We start from the raw sequence: 19421 nt of genomic DNA, 5'->3' as shown, positions 1-19421 counted from the left end.
CATTTTTCATTATTGATTAATCTGTTGATTACTTTCTCCATTAATCAATTAGTTGTTTGGTCTACAAAATATCAGAAAATGGTGAAAAATGTCATTCACTATTTCCCAAAGCCCAAGATGACATTCTCAAATGTCTTCTTCTGTCCCAACCAACAGTCCACAACCCAAAGATAGTCAGTTTACTATCAGAGAATACTAATGAAACAAGAAAATATTCATATTTTAGAGACTGGAATCAGAGAATTTGGACATTTTTTCTTTTCTTTTTGACTCCAACCAATCAATTATCAAAATAGCTGGCGATAAATTTAATAGTTGGCAACTAATCAATAAATCGACTAATTGTTGCAGCTCTGGTTTAACAGTTCACAATCCTATACAGTACATGTATATTTTTTTGAGAATGAACTTACTTTGTCACTATCTACAAGTGGGCTACCGGTGACTCCCCAGTCAGCCTCAAAAACAACACAAATAAGAGACTTCTGAAATATGCAGCTAAATTGTAGTAATTGTTGTCTTAGACTGGTGATCGGTTTACCTTACTTAACTAATAGGAAAGAATATAGACACAGTATGAAGCAATGAAATTATTTTACTGTTGTGAAGTGGTTTCACCTCTTTAATGAGTCCAGTGAGACATCCAAACAACCACAGAATATGTGCCATATGCAGCCTATAGCCTTCACATTCACTCATTTGTACAGTTTTTTAAAAAGTTGTAGTGCACTCATCATCATACAGTCTATGTACCAACATGCAATGCCTGAGTATCAATCATAGCTAGTTCCTCATCTTTCACCCATTCATCCTCCGCTGGCGAAACAACAGGTCTGCAAGCTGGAGTCTGTACGGTTTTTAAAGTGCTAGGTGTCCCAGACCTCCGAGGGGGATTGAATGTCTTATTTACACATGGTGAAGCCGCTGAGCCCAGTAGGGGCACAGGTGGTGGAGATGGGATACGAGACAGATAGTCCAGAGCTCTCCTCCTCTTCAGGCTTTTCGGGTCTTTCTCTGTTGAACAGTTTCCCGGAGGAGGGTTCCTGCTCACAGGTGTGAAGGATCCAAGGCTTCTGATTGGCTGCTGAGACGTCACCTGTATAGCAGAACACATTTTGTTTTTAAAAGACACTCGTTGCTTTTGAGAGTGAATGAGCCGGACGGTCCCAAATACCACAACAAACACATAAACTCACACTTGTCTTTGTGTCTTGCCGTCTCTCTGCTGTAGTCTGCTGCGGTACCGCTGGGGTTCTAGGTTGGAGAGCTGGAGAGGAGATGGAGCTCACGCCAACAGATTTGATTAAATATGAAAGCTTCTCCTCAGCAGTAAGAAAGAAGTTCTCCTGACCCTGAAAACACATGACAAAAATATAATTTTAAGAGTTTTTTGTAGTTAATATATATATATATATATATTCTGTGATAGCAAGGTCCTCAGTTTGATTCCTGGGCTTTTTTGTACATTATTTCCCATCTCTCTCTATCCTCATTTCCTGTCAGTCACCACTCTACAGTCTACCTTTCAATAAAGACAAAAATGCCCCATAATAAACTTTTTAAAGTACAATTTTTTGGCAACTTTATTTGCTGGTGATAATAGAGATACAGAAACAGAAATGCAGGTAGAAAGAAATGGGGACGACATGCAAGCACTCGGCTCCCAGCAGCATGTCTCAAAATATACAGATTGCTTTAAAAAAAAAAAAAAAAGTCCTTTCAGTGTTGTTGTTCCTTTAAAAATGAGCTCAGTCAGCATGACAAAACTTGATATTTGAGAAATACTGCTGCTCCTATTCAGTATTTTCAATTTCATCTTTTATAGTTCTCACTTGTACCTTTACAAAGTTACAAGCTGTTATTCTGATCATGATTTATTTTGAACATGATGCACTCTGGCTGTGAGAATAAATCTACATTTTATGCAACCATCCTTGACAAATAAGGTGTCCTTAAATGAATGAAAGAAAGAAAAAAACACTTTTTTGATGCATGTCAGCAGGTTTACAGGTAATAAATAATAATACTCTGTACCTGGACCAGGTTTCTGAGTTGGCTGAGAGATTCCTGTAGATGTGTTTCCTTTGGGTTTGTAGAGACGACGGTGAGATCTCCAGCATACACAACAGGAGTGGGAAATGTGGACTGACCTCTCAGCTGAAGGTTGCTGAGAGCCAACAGCTCACGTGGTTTCACCACATCTTCTAAACCAGACTGAGCCAAGCTAATGAAACAACGCACTTTAACGAAGTTCAGTTTCCCATCGACCATATAAAATGTTGGAGAGGAACCTGTGTTCAAAAGTACAAACAACCACTTAGTTAACAATATAGTAAAGGCAGAGACAATTAATAAAAAAAAAAATCACCTACCCTGACCGTCGATGATAGTGATGACATATCCTGTGAGATCAACCTCCCCACAAAGCGGCTGGAATTCTGGGTTTTGAAGATCCGCAAAAGTGGCAGACGCCCTCGGCTGAAAGCATGCTGATAACCACTCCTGGGAAGCCTGCATGAAAAGCCAAATCAGACGTATTCTAAATCATTTGTATCTAATTTACAAATACTGTGTCAATAATTCCCTGTGTGCACCATGTGTGCTTTTACAGTACCTGTAAGTCCTGAAACTGGGTTTTCTTGTTCCCAGTGAGCTGAACAGTTTCAATACCACTGCGTTTTTTCCCGTCTGAAGTAGTGAGGTTATAGACTTTGTATCGACAGCCTTCCTTTAGCATAGACTGAAGGTCCGAAGATGGTCGCCACATGTTCAACTGGTAAACTAAAACAAACAAACAAAAAAACCAACATAATTATAAATCAGTCTTTGAATACACAGTGGTACACATGTTTAAGTAACCAATCTAAATGAAGACAAATGAGGACACACCACTGCTGCTTTGATTCATAGAGTCAGCGATGCAGAGTCTCCAAACAGGAGTAACGTCTCGTTTGGGACAGCTCCCTTCATTGTCCTCTGCATTTTCTAGAGCACGACGGTACCGATCCTGCAGTTCAGCCTGCTTCCTCTCCATCAGAGAGTGCCTGTAGGTATGTAGAGTCTCCAACTGTCGTTCACTCAAATGAGCCTTGAACATAGAAGTTAACATATGTTCAATCGAAACTCTACATAAATAGAATGCCTGAAGTTATATTGTCCAAGAACACAATACGTAAAGTATGTTTCTTATCACCTCAAGGTAAGCTGGGTCATCCCCCACTGCTTCATACAGCTCCTCTCCATCTTGCAGACTTGCAATATCCTGACGACTGATTGTCCGTCTTCTGCGTTGAGGTTTGTTATTACCTGAAGATAACAACTTGTTCAAATGTATTCAATTTGAGTCTGTACTAAACACGCTGAAATCACGATTCCTACCTTTTTCTTCCTTTTCAAATTCCGCTTGAATCTTTGCAAAAACAATCTCCATAGCCTTTTGCTTGTTGCTGTTGTAGCGTCTCACCTCCTTCTCTTCTGCACGGACAGAACGGAACACAACCCCTCCATCTGGTTTCCTCTCCATCCACTGGAAAAACATGACAAGCAAACTGTCACATAGCGTCATAACATGAGCTGCCAAGGAGTAACAGTATATTAATACATGACAAAATGCACCTGTATGGGGTAGCTTCTCAGTATGACCATGTCCACACATCCAACAGGCCCTCCATTGCTGTACAAGCAGGAGAGAGGAAGCAGGAATGGCCGTGGATCCCTGTAAAATCCAAGCTTAGTATCCCATCGTGCTGGTCTGCTGCTATTGGCGAAAATCTAAAAAGACAAACAATAAGTCAACATGTTATCTTGGTCGAACTTCATGGAGAGAACGACAGAAGGACAGAGGCCTTTCCCTGTACCTTTAACATGAGAGATTCAGGTGCCTCTAGAGGAGAGCAAGCATCTTGGGATCCCACCAGCTGAGCCCCATGGATGATCAACTTCCCGCCAACAGCCAGTGGACCTTTGTGAAGCATGGCAGTCAAGGGATCATCCAGTTGGGCTTTAATGGCATACCATCCATCTGTCAGCCAAACAACTGCACCTGGCTTTTCAGCCTTGGCATCAGCACCTTGTGGAGTCTTGGCGTCATTGCGACTTTGTCTGGTTGGGGAGTAACCCCTGGAGACGACCCCGCAAACACAGAGAACCAGGGTTTTGGCTGCTGTGTCGTCCTTTTCCATAATCTTTCTCAGAGCCGGCCTGCGGCTGTGGTCCACCTCAACATCATATCTGACACAGACATAAGACAAAACAAACATTGTAGAGAAAGAGGCAAGTACTGCTAATCCATTGCACTTCATATAATTATCCAAGAGTGCTTTATAATAGCAAAATTATATACAGTATTTATGTTAATTTCTTATGATTAGATGATTTAAACTCGTAATGACAGAGAGAGTTTTGTAAAGGTTACACAAACCGGCAACAAGCTATATATACTGCTGGAGATAGTTTAGGGATTATATATTTGTTACACACGAGACGCATGGATGTCTTAAGTTGAAGACTGAATCCACTAAAACTACAGTAACATAAAATAAGCCATAATACTACATACCTGTACTTGAGTTGTAGGAGAACTTGCTCTGGGGTGAGACAGAGGCTGCCCATTGTTCCTGGAAAGGATCTTTCCATGGAGGCCTGCTTCCACACAATCCATCTGTAGTGATTATACACCCACTCCTCACTGATCAGTTTAGGATCCACACCCGGGGTGTCACATAGTGCTCTGTGGACAGTGCAGGACAAGATCATATATAAGTGCAGTCTGCATTTGCAAATACACTTGGTTGTCAAACGTTATAATTAGTTCAACAGTATTAATAAAACTAATTTAAACTCAATTGAATTTCGTTGATACCTATAGAACTCTTCTTTCCCCGCAGTCCCGTTCTTACTCGGGATCAGCCATCCGCCATCAGCAAGCTGAACACCACCTTCATTTATGAACGCTTCCTGTTTGAGAAACTGCTGTAAACTGAAGCGAAAAGACTGTGCATTGTCACCGGTGATCTCAGACACATGCTGATGCACTCCATATCCATACAGCTGAAACACAAGAACATGAATATGTCAAAAAGCTGTTTACATGACAGTGATGTCATTTAAAACCAAACACAACAAAGGTGACTATGACAAAAAAATGCTCTAAAGCCCAGTGTGAGTTTTGGCCTAACCTGTTTTTGGGTGTATTTTGCAGGGGGCTTTCCATTCACTGCATCTTTTAATGGGATCCTTGACACTCCTGAAGTTTTAGTGAGAAACAAGCTCCCTGGCAGAGGTCGAATAGTCTGGCGCTTCTTCTTCCTGATCCTCATGTCCTGCATATCTCGTGCCAGCTCTATGTTCTCAAGAGTCTGAATTTCTGTTAACAGACCATAAACAGATAATTATTATTCCTATGTTACACTTTCTATTATTACAGTGTATTATACTGACGTCATCCAGAAAGGTTACCTTGGCTTCTGGATAATGTGTCTACCACACCCGAAGCCTCTGCAGCAGAATCCTCTGTTCCACAGCCAACAGGAATTTTATGATTTTCCACATGATCATCTTTTGTATTACCAACCAAGGCCACCGGATGAATGTCTTCTCTGCTTTTATTACCAGTGACATCAGTAGTGCTTTGTCTGCTTGTCTTTTTAGTGGGTGGCACAAAAGTACTGCTGTTAGAGGGCATTGCAGAGAGATGGTGGTGTTTATCCTCCTCCTCATGTGGTTTAGAGCAGCTCTCTTGGACAATAGTTCTTTGTTTTTTGAACGGAGGAACAAACGCAGAAGGTGTTCTTCTGTTGTCCTTGACCATGTTGTTCTTGTGAGTCTCCGTCTTTGAATTCTTTAAGAATGGAGGAACAAATGCTGGTATCTTGGAATGAGCGGATTTGCTGTCTCCTGGGGCTGAGTGCTGTGTTTCCTTTTGCAATCTGGTTACCATGTAGTTTTTTCCATCACTGTAAGATAGAAAAATACATGACAATGGGCTGATAACTTGTGCCCACTCTCCAAAAGCATGGTCAACAATCCACTTGCATCTTACCTGTGTGGCCTTGTGATGTTTGGATGAAGAGAGACGCTATACTTGAAGACTCTCCTGTCTTTCATTACACCTTAAGTAACAAAAATACATATTAAACGCTATTTAATTGATAAAAGGAAATATGTATTATTTGTTACATTAATATTTATTTACCAGTCGCACAACTTCTTTCCGGCTGAAGGGTTGATTGTCTTGGACTATCAAGAGTTCTGTCGAATTCGTCCAGTAATCGTCTTTTCAAGGGAGGCTGACCTAGAATATTACACGACAGCAAGAGAATTGTTTATGGTTAATGCTCACAACAAATATAAAAGAAGAGCAGCAGCTAGTGGTTATTAATATAAAATCATTTTAGTGAAGTGCAATATGGGAACAACATATTTAATTCTGAATATTTGATTGAACTAAAGTAGTTGCAAAAATGCAATCAAATAATTTCTTCAAATAATCTGGATTCAATGAGATGAAAACAATGAGAGAAGTTGTGCAGCCTTAATAAAAACACTTCATACTGATTTAAATGTCTAATTAATAACTCTGATACTTACCAGTCATATCTGCGTCCTCTGCCAATCTCTTCCCTGTTGTTTTTTGTTCCTCTACAGATCTGTTGCTGGATTTTGGGTTTTCTTGCAGTGGAATATTTTCAAAAGTCATTGAGAGACTTTGGCCAGCTAGACCTTCGTCTTCTAGCAAAGCTTTAGTGCAGTCCAGGGCTTCCTGGGCAAACAACTTCTGCTGGGTTTCTGTGCAGCCACTGAAGTTAAGTGACTGAAAGCTTAGAACTGAAGACTCCTCTGTCCTTGTGAACTCAAGCTTCTCATTACGGCTTGTCTGGTTTATTGCACAGTCCAACATGTTTGGCCTTTTCTCTCTATGAAGGTTATGCACCCCTGAGGGGGCAAATTTGTCCTCTTCAAATTTAAATGCATCTGTAAGTGCTTTCTCTTTGATAAAATTGCTACCTTGTACACTTGAATTTTGAAAGATTTTATTCTCGCTGTCAGTCTCTTGGGAAGAAAATTGAGGTTTAACAACCTGAAGGGCACTTTCCTCTGCCGGCATGTCCTTGTCACTGGTTGTGACGAGATTAGAGTTTGAAGTTCTTTTCACATCTTTTGATAGATCTGACTTGTGGTTAGCAATTAGGCTTGTGGAATATGAGCTTGAATCAGCAAACTCCCCACCATCTTTTACTGAAACAGAATCATTATGAAATTCACTCAAAAGGTTCTTTGCTTTCAAAAGATTTTTCTGTGACACTTGGACTTTTGCTCCCCCTGCAGTTGTAAAGCCACAATGTATTTTTTCTTTATTATTTTGAGCATCTTCATGTTTCTTATCATTCTTCCATGTGTCCGAAACAGCTGGAACGTCTGTGTTCAAACTGATGTCATCAAAGAGAGCTTTTGCCTTCTGAAGGGCCTCAGAAGAAAATGCCACTGGCTTACCGCTGGCGGCAAGAAATCCACTATTTCTGGGTGGTGGACCAGGATATGGCATTTTGAAGTGAGTTGGTTTTGCACTGCTTTTATTCGCAACGTCTTCACATTCACTCAACAGGGATTTTGCTTTCTCGAGAGCTGCAGATGAAATGGCGACTCCTTTGCCATCGGCTGTCTGAAATCCAACATTTTGTGGTGTGTCTTGTTTTTGTTTCAGTTGTTTGTTTGTGTCCTCAAATGTAGCACTTTCACTCAGCAGAGACTTTGCTTTTGCCATTGCATCATCTGACACTGATACTTTCTTCCCGCTGGCTGTACAGAATCCACCACCACTGCTCAATTCATCAACAGCAGAGTAACCAAGTTTCTTTGCTGTTGTGCACAATGGTGAAGAAAGTGGCTTCAAAAATTGGTTTGCATGTAAAAAAAGGGCATCAGTCAAAGCCAGTGGGTTCTTAACATCTTTTTGAATCTCCACATCATTATGACGCAGCATCTTTTCATGGTGTACATCTGGTCCAGCTTTCACATTTTCAAACTCTGTGCGTCCACTTACAGGCTCCTCAGAAAAATTTACTGTTACCCCTTGAACATTTTTAAATGTTGGAAGGATTTTCTTCTTGTTGACATTTTCACTACTTTTCTGAGGTTTTACTGACATTTCATCATTACTGTCCTTAACATCACAGTCTTTGAAGAAAGCATCTGCCTCTCGCATTGTTTTAAGTGAGACAGAATCATCATCAAATTCTTTCAAAAGATTTTTTGCTTTCAACAGGTTTTGCTGTGACACACGGACTATTGCGCCCCCTGATGTTGAGAAACCACAATGTATTTTTTCTATATTTTGAGCATTTTCTTGTTTCTTATCATTCTTCCTTGTGTCTGAAACAGCTGGGATCTCTGAACTGAAACTGATGTCATCAAAGAGAGCTTTTGCCTTCTTGAGAGCCTCAGAAGAAAATGCCACTGGCTTACCACTGGCTGCAAGAAATCCACTATTTCTGGGTGGTGGATCAGGAAAAGGCATCTTGGAATGAGTTGGTTTTGCACTGCTTTTATCCGCAAAGTCTTCACATTCACTCAACAGGGATTTTGCTTTCTTGAGAGCTGCAGATGAAATGGCGACTCCTTTGCCACTGGCTGTCTGAAATCCAACATTCTGTGGTGTGTCTTCTTTTTGTTTCAGTTGTTTGTTTGTGTCCTCAAATGTAGCACTTTCACTCAGCACAGACTTTGCTTTTATCATTGCATCATCTGACACATTACTGTCCTTAATGTCACAGTCTTTAAAGAAAGCATCTGCCTCTTGCATTGCTTTAAGTGACACAGAATCATCATCAAATTCTTTGAAAAGATTTTTTGCTTTCAACAGATTTTGCTGTGACACACGGACTTTTGCGCCCCCTGCTGTTGAGAAACCACAATGCATTTTTTCTTTATTTTGAGCATTTTCTTGTTTCTTATTCTCCCTTGTGCTTGAAACAGCTGGAATGTCTGTGTTCAAACTGATGTCATCAAAGAGAGTTTTTGCCTTCTGGAGGGCCTCAGAAGAAAATGCCACTGGCTTACCGCTGGCGGCAAGAAATCCACTATTTCTGGATGTTGGACCAGGAAAAGGCATCTTGGAGTGAGTTGGTTTTGCACTGCTTTTATCTGCAATGTCTTCACATTCACTCAACAGGGATTTTGCTTTCTTGAGAGCTGCAGATGAAATGGCGACTCCTTTTCCACTGGCTGTCTGAAATCCAACATTTTGTGGTGTGTCTTCTTTTTGTTTCAGTTGTTTGTTTGTGTCCTCAAATGTAGCACTTTCACTCAGCAGAGACTTTGCTTTTATCATTGCATCATCTGACACATTAGTGTCCTTAACATCACAGTCTTTGAAGAAAGCATCTGCCTCTTGCATTGCTTCAACTGAAATAGAATCATCATCAAATTCTTTGAAAAGATTTTTTGCTTTCGACAGATTTTGCTGTGACACGTGGACTACTGTTCCAACTGCTGTTGAGAAACCACAATGCATTTTGTCTTTATTTTGAGCATTTTCTTGTTTCTGATCAGTCTTCCTTGTGGCTGAAACAGCTGGGATCTCTGAACTGAAACTGATGTCATCAAAGAGAGTTTTTGCCTTCTTGAGGGCCTCAGATGAAAATGCCACTGGTTTACCACTGGCAGCAAGAAATCCACTATTTCTGGATGTTGGACCATGGACTGCAATCTTGGAATGTTTTGGATATACACTGACTTTATCCTCAGCGCCATCGTATTCGGTCAACAGGGATTTTGCTTTCTTAAGAGCTGCAGATGAAATAACAACTCCTTTTCCACCAGCTGTCTGGAAGCCACTTGACTGATTGGTGAGACCTATTCTTGAAGAATTTTGTTTTTCTTTCATTTGTTGGTCTGTGTCCTCATGTGTCTGAATTTCATTCAAAAGACATGCAGCTTTTGTCATTGCGTCAGCTGACACAGATACTTTCTTCCCGCTTGCTGTACAGAACCCACCATCACTCAAGTCATTGATGGCAGAGGAACTAATATTCTTTGATGTTGTGCACAAAGGAGATGAAAACGGCTTTTCAGTTGAACACTGGTTTCCAAGAAAAGGAGCTGACTTAATTAAAGCCGGTGTATTCTTAACACCAAAATTGTCAATCTCCATATCATGTTGTAGAACCTCAGTACGGCGCGCAGATGGTTCAGAATTTACATTTTCAAACTCAGTGCGTCTTTTGACGGGTTCTTCGGATACGTTTGCTTTGATCCCATGAACACTTTTAAATTTTGAAAGGTTTTTCTTATGATTGAAACTTCCAGGCAAGGTTTCTAAACCGTTATGTTTTTCTGACATGCCATCATTGCTATCCACAACATCACAGTCTCTGAAGACAGAATTTGCCTTTTGCATTGCTTTTGCTGAAATAGAAATCCCTCTCCCACTGGCCATCTGGAACCCACTTTGACATGTGGCTATGTCCATTTTGCTGTTTGCAAAACTTGTTGTAGCACCTTCATCTCTCATACCTGAGACCTGTCTGTCTGAACAGACAGACTCCTTCATGTTAGAAAAGCAGCTTTGAATCCTCTCCTCAGTATCATTACTGTAACCGGTGAACTTTGTATTATCCTCTTTATGATGTAAAAATTTATCAGTGTTATTATCCACACTGTCCTTGTGCACTGTTTTGGTATAATTTTCACCATTTGGCTTGTCTAGTGAATTTTTCTCTGTCACAAGACTCTCTTCTAAATCTGCAAACAAAGCTCTAGCATTGCTCAGACACTTTTTTGAAACTCTCAAAACATTTCCTCCTGCAGTTTTAAATCCCACACTAAGTGTCAAAGGATTTTTGTTGCTTGGCTTGCTTATTTCATTGTGTTCAGCTCTGTCAAGATTTTCACTTGACATAATACAGTTTCTACCTTCAGCGATGTGCTTAGAAGAGGAAGGTACAGTTCCTGTAGAGAAATTTTCTTTTTTCATTCCACTCGAGTATGACATTTCTGTGGGTTTACTTGTGACATCATATGTTTTGTCTGACACTAAGGCCATTTTGCCAGGCATCATTGTTACCGCCACATGCTTTTCAGCATCTAAACTAAAACTATCATCAAAATCTATACCCGTAAGAAAATCAGGGTCAAGTTCTTTGACAGCTTTTTGGGGAGAAGTGGCATTATCTTGGCATTGTTGGTTTAGCGTTGCAGTTTTTAACTCTGTAAATTCAAACTGGCTATCTGTTTCTTCTAATAGAGTGCACAGTTCTGTCACATCAGCTTTTTGTGAAGCTGTCAATTGGCAACTGATGTCCCTGAATTTTTCACTTGATGAGGATGGATGGTTTGAGTTAGAAGCTGTAGTTTTCACTGATCCATGACTCATGTTAATGTCATCTTTAGTGTCATGGCCACATTTGGTGGGTTGATCATTAAGCCCTTCACCTTCAGTCTGCTCGAAGAGACGTTTGGCTCTCTCCAGGTTGGCTGAGGATATTCTTATACCCTTATTTGAGGCTGTTTTGAATCCTGATGCATGGACAGAAGGAAGAGAAACAATTGTTTTCTCTGGCAGACTGCCATGAACTTGACCACTGACTGGAATGCAATTAATGTTATCGACTGCTCCTTTTGCACTGCTGGATGGATGTGTTAATGTGGTTTTTGTTTGTACCTCACTCTCTCTGCCAGGGTCCAATGTCTGGTTTTCCTTGACTATAAAAGACAACTTGGCATCAGTTTCAGCTCCATATAAAGTATCCTCCAAATGTGCTTTCCTGTTTTCTTTATTTGGAGACTGAAAAGGAGTGGTCCACTGTTGAGTTTGACTCTCTTTCTCTGAGCTGGGAAGAGCAGAAAATGCAGTCAAGTGAGTGATATCAGCCACAGCAGACTGGAATCCACTGTCACATATTGTTCTCTCAATGATGGAATTATTTTGGTTGGCGGCAAAAACACGTCTTCTGTTACTGACGCCATCATGGTCATGTTGAAGGCTTGCTTGCCTTGCTTTGTGCTTAGCTCGTTTCAAGGCTGATAGACAAACTGATGGAGAGAAGCCATTTTGAGGAGTAGCCTCTGCTGCTTCACTCAGTCTAACAGGATCTGACATTTGACTGAAGTCTTGTGCAAAAGCTCTGCAAAGCTGTGACATGTCAACATCCTGGACTTTTGCTTGTACAGAGGGAGGTAGATTTTCTTCAGTGACATTTTCCCGTTGTCGTATCTCATTCTTCCCATGAAAGGTTTTAGTGCTGTTGTCTGCTTCATCTCGGGCATTTGGCAAATGCTTAACGTTCAATTCTTGCACTGAAATAAAGCATAACACCAAGCAATTCAGTGAATTAAATTAATACATTATATTTACAGTATGTATGTTTGTATAAATCAATACTTTCATATGCATGAGAAATGTGTTACCAGAAACTACAATACCTGGTGATGAGTCAATCTTCTGAGAATGAGTTTCCCTTTCTTGCACTTGTGGTTTTGAAGTTTCCACCGTGTAAATAAAATGTCTCTTTTTCTTGATAAATCCAGAGTCTGTGATTTTCAAAGACGGTCTGACTAGCTGGCTAGAACCAGAGTCACTCTGTAGTTGTTCTGTTAAACAGTTATTTTCCACTTGTGCAGCAGGATTATTATTATGGCAAGAGGTGACCACAGTAGAAGGTAGTATTTCAGATAAACTCAATGGAGACCACTGGGTGGTTCCCATATCTCCAGTTCTCACTGGGCTTTTCAAGTGCGGGGATGAAAGAACTCTGCATAGCTGCCGATCAGCTGTTCTTTGTTCACTGGACGTAGCCATGTTCTTTGTTGAGATGTGTGTGGAGCTGCAGCCATGTTCTTTTGCTGAAATGATTTGTTTCCTTTTCATTCTGTCAGTTTTCACTTTTCTTAGTGCTGAACTGCTGTTGGAGAAAAATATAGAAAGAACATTTTCAGCCCCATCAAGAACACTTGCTACAGTACTGCGAATTTCTCCATCCTCAATAGCATCTGGTAGCTTCTGTCTCCAGACGCCACTCTGGTTCAGTGAACTCTGAGAAGGAGAGTTGTGGGACTCTGGATTCTGACCAGCCTCAGGAGAACCAGCACCTGTTAATTACAGATCAGCTATCAGTATTGTTTTGTATTATGGCATCTAAAGGCCTTTCCACACTTGTATCACAATATAAGTCAATATGTGCAATGCATACTTATTTCAGTCACATTCAGAACTACTGCACTATCTTATACAGTAACAGTAACGGAAAAAAATAGTACCATCTTGAATCGTGGGAGGCAGAAGGTCATTGTTTTTTGGTGAGACAGATCCAACTTGGGATGCATTTGAAAGAGAAGGGAAAAGCTTCCGTACAAACTGAGAGAGATAAGAAAGAAAAGCGTTTTCAGAAGCAATTTGAAATGCCACACTTTATTTTTACTGTAATAACATATTTTCTCTGTTACAGGTCATAAATAAGAGAATGGGTTGAATATTTTTAACTTAGACATTTTAACAATCAATAAAGGCTCTTGTGTCACTGACATTAAATCATTATTGAGACTCTACATTCATGGAGATAAATATGTACTGTATGTCGTGTGTTGAAGTTGTACAGAGTACTCACAACAACACTTTTGTCCTCAGAAAAACTCACTGGGCAGGGACTCTCTTCGGTTTTAGCTATAGCATTGAGATGACACAAAAATAAACAGATCATGTTTATGCATTTCTAAACAATTTCTTATCTCAAATTACACAAGTATGGAAACTACAAATATACATGCATAAATAAATGCAAATACAAATGCATTTGCTTACACAAAATCAGGGTGGATGGCACTGCTGGTGGGGTATTCAGAGAGCTGGTCCATGATATATCGGGATGAATATGTGCACCAAGACTTTCAGATATTTGCTTTGCATAGCTGACCTGTAAAAATACAAAAGGAAAAAAGGGAAACCTTCAAGTTATCTGTTACTCCACATTCAAGTACTGGTATTTGTTCAAAGAAAAATAACATCACTGTTAGATATAAAACACTTACTGGGGATTTCTGTGGGGTATGAAGCAGATCTGTACAAATGACAAAAGGAAACATACCAATGGTAATGGTTACATTTTTATTTCAGATCTGATTCAACTAAAAGATAATATAATGATGAATTAGCAGCTCACCAAAACTTTCCTGAGGCTGGATACCTCCATATTTCGTACCTGGCATCCTAAAAGGAGCAAGACAGGCATTAATTAAAAAAAAAAAAAAAAAAACCTCCCAACAGCAGTGACAACACTAGTAATTTTAGCAAATTCATCTTAAAATAATGACTATCATAAACACTGAATTAATAATATGTGGAAATAGATTTTAGTCATGAACTTATAGGCCTTTTCTCAAAGAATTATTTGTTTCTATTGAGTTTAACCTATAATCAATGACTGCTCCTGTTTTGCTTTAATTGAACATTTCAGAATGCCTGTAGCTCTTTAATAAAACCTTCAGACAAAATTAAAAAAAAGAAAACACTGTTCCTAATGATATTTAAATAAAAACTAAGAAACAGACACTCACCGTTCTTTTGAAATCTGAATAAAATATGGACTTGTTGTTGTCCAAGGCAGTGTTTCTTTTTCTAGGGGGGGGGGGGGGCACAGAGAAATGTTGTTTTTTTAGATGCCAGCTCAACAAAGCTCCTAAATGCAGACATAAGTGGGCTAGTACAATTAAGTACCAACTTACTTATATTAAAGTATGAGTTTATGTAATGTGACACATCTACAGTATATTTCTGCAAAAATGCATCAGCGGTAAGGGTTATATCAAACATTACCTGGTTCCGCAGTGAAAGACTGCTCATCCTTGGTTTCAGGTGACACCACTCGACACCGTCTGAAAACCTTAGGGGTCGAAAACAACTGACTCTCCACGGCAGTTTCATCAAACGGTGTCTTAAAATTTCCCTCTTGGTTTGCACACAGGTCATCTTGATCGGAAACATTTCCCTCAGTACTGACTGCTTGAGCTGTCAGTACATCAAACCAGTCAGGGTCCAGAGTTCCCAGCTCTATCATAGAAAATAAAAAATGGTTTGTTTATACTTCAGTTTCAAGTGCACTAACTCAATCATAAGTGTTTTCAGGGAAAGTATTGTTTTTTATATGCAGCTAAACACAGTATCATGAATCAAGGAAGTCGTGTAACTGTCAATGCTGTGGTTGTTCCAGGCTACTGCACAGGATGTTAATCAGACTCAAAGTTTTTTGTTTTTTTTTAATCTTACCTCTCCAGATTTCATCTTTGAATGTGTCGTACATGCTTTCTGATGTTAAATCCATTCCATGTGATTTATGTAATCCCTAAAGGTTCCTATGTGGCACACCTGCAGAGACAAAACTAAAGTTAGAAAGCAGAAATTGATCTCAGCTTAGTTAGCTGTATGTTAAATGATGCGATAAAGGGGGGAGGGCATGGCCAGTACCTTCCTGTTGTTTCCGATCACAGGACGCATAGCTGCTACTGAACTACAGTGGCTAACGTTAGCTAACTCGGTAATAAAACTTCTTAAAAGAGATTGACGAGAAGGTGACGTTAGCTAACGTTTGGTTCCCCACCGTAGGAAATATTATAGTTGGTTGACAATGTGTGGAAAACGGAGATATTTAGCCAATATCAGATTAAACTGCTAGGCTACTCACTTATAAAACGAAAATAACCGTATCATTTGCCTTGAAGTTTCTTACCATGACGGCGTACGACAGTGTTGACTTTCATGTCGAGACGAAATGCTTCACAAATTGTTGCCGACAAACCAAAAACTATGATACGGTGATAGAGAAATGTTTTTTACGTGTCAACTTTCTAGTTTAGCTAGTTCACGGCATGGCTACGAAAACAAACCTCGCGCGCCGCGCTCTGGTGTTACGCCTTATTTGGTGACCCAGCCTCTTTTTTCTTCTTCTTTGGTTTTACTGACGGACTACAAACCAAAGTTAAAGATGCATGCCGCCACCTATTGTATCGGAGTATGTAACAGCATGACTTAAAACAACAAAAACAAACAAACAAATAAAAATTATAAAGAAGTTATATTCCACATATTAAACCTGTTTCGTTTAAATATTTAAATAAAAACCTTTGAACCTGTAATTGTGTGCCCTCTGTCTCTAACAGGCCTTTGAAGCTCCATTCCCTTCCCATATCTACCACCCTGCCCTTCCGTCTTTCTCTACACTGAACTTCCCACAATCTATCAACACATGTTCAAGTTTCCTTGCAGTTACTTGTCTCACATTTATCTGACTCTGTCGTTTTCATGGTATATAAAGTAGCATCCTCTACTTTATATACCGTGAGTCTGAGTCCTGTATGTCCTAATCTTAACCTACAAAAAATACCATCTTCTATCCTACATTTACCTCGATTACTTCTCACTCTGACAGACTTCTGAATTTTGTTATTATCTCTACTCTTAGTGTTGTTATTTCAGGTTTCCTGCCAAAATGTCATTATTCCCTGATGAATTAGTGATTTTGCTTCTGATCTCCCAAAACAAATTTCTAAAATATCATCATTTTTGTTTAATGCATTTCTAGCAAGTGTATCTGCAACTTAATTTTTCTCCATGCCAACATGTGTTGGTATATTGGTAGATTAAATTACATCAGACAAACCTCAATTAAAATGCAACTTTATGAAGCTACAGTATACCTCATACTACCTGAAGATTCCTTCTCCAAAAGAAAATTAAATAAAAATAATTTGCACAAATCATACAATGAAGCCATATTTAACAAATGTAAGTTTTATTTGTATTGTTACATAAGTGTACAGAACACCAAAGTACAGTACATTGCAAAGGCAGTAGTATTTACAAGGCGAGAGGCTACACCAACAGTTCTTCTGGGAAGCTTTACAAATATGTAGCTATCTCTTTCTCTCTAGATGCAACTCAAATCGTAAGTTCATAAAAATACAATCTTATGAGTCTGAGTAAAGCCCCCATTGGACTATGTACAATTATTCATTTAAAATATTTGTTTGTTCATAAACATTATTACTACAGTTTATAATACATAGAATTTGCAAGCTTGGCAGATTTAACAGATGAAACAAAATATTTGTTTAGTCTGATAAAAGCATGTTTTTCTCTTGAAAATAATATAAATAATTTGTCTATTTGCTAAAAGCTGCACAGTCAAAAGATACAGTAAGATGTTTTAAGTAACAGATAACCCACACAGCAACAATGAATGTAGGTTTGGGAGACATTACAGTAGATTTGCAGCATGTCAAAGTAGTTAAATGTGAACAATTTATATAAATCAGTATCCATAATTCCATCTACAGTATGATGGTCGTCAGGTTTAAATCACACACTCGAACTCACATACAACACACACACACACACACACGCGCACACAAACACAGACACACACACACACAAAAGGACCCACTACTTTAACCAAATAATGAAGCCTCCCTTTTTCTGTACTAACAATGTTTGTTTTCCAATGCTATGATATTCAAATACATTCTTTCAGGAGGATACAGTAAAAGTCTTCCACTTCCGTGAAGGATTGCACATTTTCCCTTGACAATTAAAACAACATAACTGAATCATTTAGCTTTGGTATGTCATTTGTTAAATGTGAAAGTTGTTGACCTCAGTAGCAAGTGGTCGCTTTGTGACATCTATTATTAGTGCAATAAAAGCCTACGTTTCTTTGCAATAGCAACTTCTCTGATCTCTCTAAAAAACAACAGTATTGCTGCACGTCTGAAGATCATATTTTATGACATTCTGATGTACTCTGAGCAAGACGAGAAAGGGAGGCTTTGTTATTCCCGGGTGAGAGCTTGTAAACCACTGAGATGATAGCAGCAACCCCAGACAGGACCAGAGGCTAGGCTTAGGACAAGGTATTGAGCAGGGACGGGTGTCACACACTGCCAGTCTTCCATCAAAGAGTTGAGCCTGAAAGCCTGGAGTCTGGGAGGAAAGCTGTGATGGCTCGGTAGCCCTGGGCTCGCCGGATCATGTCCCGAATCTCTCCGTTAAGTTCCATTAACTTGACAGAGATTTCTGTCAGGTCCTGCTTTGAGCCCACCAGAGCAAAAGTTCCTGTCTGACCCAAGGTTTGATGTCTGAAGTAGATGTTCAGCAAGGTCTGGACCTCATCTTCAGATTGGCTTCCAAAGATGTCATTAGGCCACATTGTTCTGCAATTAAAATCAGGTATTGTTTGACTGAGGGCAACAGTTGACAGCATACAATCCAAATAAACAATGAAACAAGCCTTTCGCTTTTCTCACCTGCACTCACGAATATGGCGGACAGCTGTCGCAAACTCGTTGTTCTTCAAACCCTCGAGAATGGCTTGCACAGCGGCCTCAGAGGAGCTGAAGGTGGGCTCAGAGCAGAAGCTCTCAGGGGCAGAAATCTCATCATTTGTCACTGAGGCTGCTGCTACTCTCAGGTTGGTCTTCAACTCATTGAGCTCTCTGGACATATTTGTCAGCTAAAAGGTTGAGAGGGATTAATATTATTAAACAGGGACATGGATTAGACAGTGGGTATGATGGAACAAAGACAAAAGGATGGTGTACTCACCTCGGGAATAGAGCTTATTGCATGGACCTGTTCAATCAGTTTACAGTAGGACTGAAAAAGCAGCAACAGCTGAAAGTGGAGTTTGTAGAGTCTTTGACAGAGCTCCAGTTGCTGAAAAGAGAGAAAAAAATGGTTAAAATTAGCACATTTCTTTTCATTGCTAGTTTTCTCTTGCTAGGTTTTACTATACTTTATTACATGTTTTTAGTGTTCTGCTTTTAGGTGGATAATAAGCTCACATACAACTACTGTGCAACAACTTCTAAATAGATGTCAAACCTGCAGCAGCTATTTAAAGACAATTCAAAACAACAAAGAGAAACAAGCCTCATCCAACTTACAGCCAGAGATTCCATTTGCTACAAAGCAAGCATGTTACAGGACAGAAAAGAAGTAAGGAAAACAGAGAATCAAAGGAAGGGCATGCAGTTCCTTATTTTTCATTTTAAAATAGGTGAGAGGTATTAACAGAGGCCATTTTATTGACATGCACAGAGGAAGAAGAGTGAGGGTTGATGCAAGTGTGTAAATTAGAACTTAAAGAAGGGATAGTATTCACCATGTTTTAATCAAAATGCTGAGTGAAAAAAAGCAAGCAAATTAACAATTTTGCCTGTTCATTAGCACAAATGCACTCACTTTAATGGGAGTCTCTTGACAACCTATATTATCACATCCTACTTTCTTTTAATTGCCAGGTTTTAACAACAAACGTTTCCTTTTTCCTGTCCTTTCAATATCAAGTGAGTGTAATTGTTTACTGATAGATTAAATGCAACTTAAGAGAATTTGATCCCATGCCCAGCAGAGCCAAAAATGATCACAATGGACAATT

At 39.5% G+C, this 19421-nt stretch overlaps 2 protein-coding genes across 7 annotated transcripts in view; both read right to left on the bottom strand.

Annotated features, from left to right (window-relative positions):
- Positions 1-577: 577 nt before the first annotated feature.
- Positions 578-15907, bottom strand: brca2 (BRCA2 DNA repair associated). 3 transcript variants are annotated; one of them, XM_067595170.1, is made up of 28 exons: positions 15717-15907; positions 15257-15355; positions 14807-15040; positions 14548-14608; positions 14154-14200; positions 14023-14051; positions 13796-13907; positions 13602-13657; positions 13255-13351; positions 12421-13086; positions 6589-12294; positions 6194-6292; positions 6041-6110; positions 5458-5954; positions 5178-5365; positions 4862-5049; positions 4559-4729; positions 4070-4230; positions 3858-3961; positions 3616-3771; positions 3379-3526; positions 3194-3306; positions 2890-3088; positions 2615-2781; positions 2373-2511; positions 2035-2291; positions 1197-1352; positions 578-1096 (listed from the first exon to the last, which is right to left on the bottom strand). In XM_067595170.1, exons 2-28 carry the CDS (start codon positions 15309-15311, stop codon positions 746-748), a joined length of 10227 nt encoding a protein of 3408 aa, XP_067451271.1. In that variant the 5' UTR covers positions 15312-15355; positions 15717-15907; the 3' UTR covers positions 578-745. The 3 variants fall into 3 exon arrangements, with proteins under 3 accessions (XP_067451271.1, XP_067451269.1, XP_067451270.1); XM_067595168.1 differs by having other exon boundaries at positions 3858-4230; XM_067595169.1 differs by lacking the exon at positions 15717-15907 and adding an exon at positions 15455-15684 and having other exon boundaries at positions 3858-4230.
- Positions 15908-16761: 854 nt separating this feature from the next.
- LOC137186322 (protein furry homolog) overlaps positions 16762-19421 on the bottom strand; it is a 54601-nt gene continuing 51941 nt past the window's right edge. For all 4 annotated transcript variants that reach the window (XM_067595163.1, XM_067595162.1, XM_067595164.1 and 1 more), the window contains exons 59-61: positions 18587-18697; positions 18289-18494; positions 16762-18195 (exon numbers count right to left, since the gene is read on the bottom strand). In XM_067595163.1, the coding sequence (XP_067451264.1) occupies positions 17937-18195; positions 18289-18494; positions 18587-18697 (576 nt within the window). In that variant the 3' untranslated portion in view covers positions 16762-17936. The remainder of the gene's footprint in view (positions 18196-18288; positions 18495-18586; positions 18698-19421) is intronic.

Source organism: Thunnus thynnus, chromosome 7 (genome assembly GCF_963924715.1).
Source record: "Thunnus thynnus chromosome 7, fThuThy2.1, whole genome shotgun sequence".
In the NCBI taxonomy this organism is placed as follows: domain Eukaryota; kingdom Metazoa; phylum Chordata; class Actinopteri; order Scombriformes; family Scombridae; genus Thunnus; species Thunnus thynnus.
The sequence above is the reverse complement of the archived record's forward strand: the minus strand, read 5'-3'. Positions and strand labels throughout refer to the sequence as shown.

Coding starts and splice junctions, on each gene's coding strand:
- brca2 (XM_067595168.1), bottom strand. CDS start 15,311: ATGGATTTAACATCAGAAAGCATGTACGACACATTCAAAGATGAAATC. Junction 13,908..14,022: donor ATACCCCACAGAAATCCCCA/GTAAGTGTTTTA, acceptor GTATTTTTACAG/GTCAGCTATGCAAAGCAAAT. Junction 12,295..12,420: donor GAAGATTGACTCATCACCAG/GTATTGTAGTTT, acceptor GCTTTATTTCAG/TGCAAGAATTGAACGTTAAG.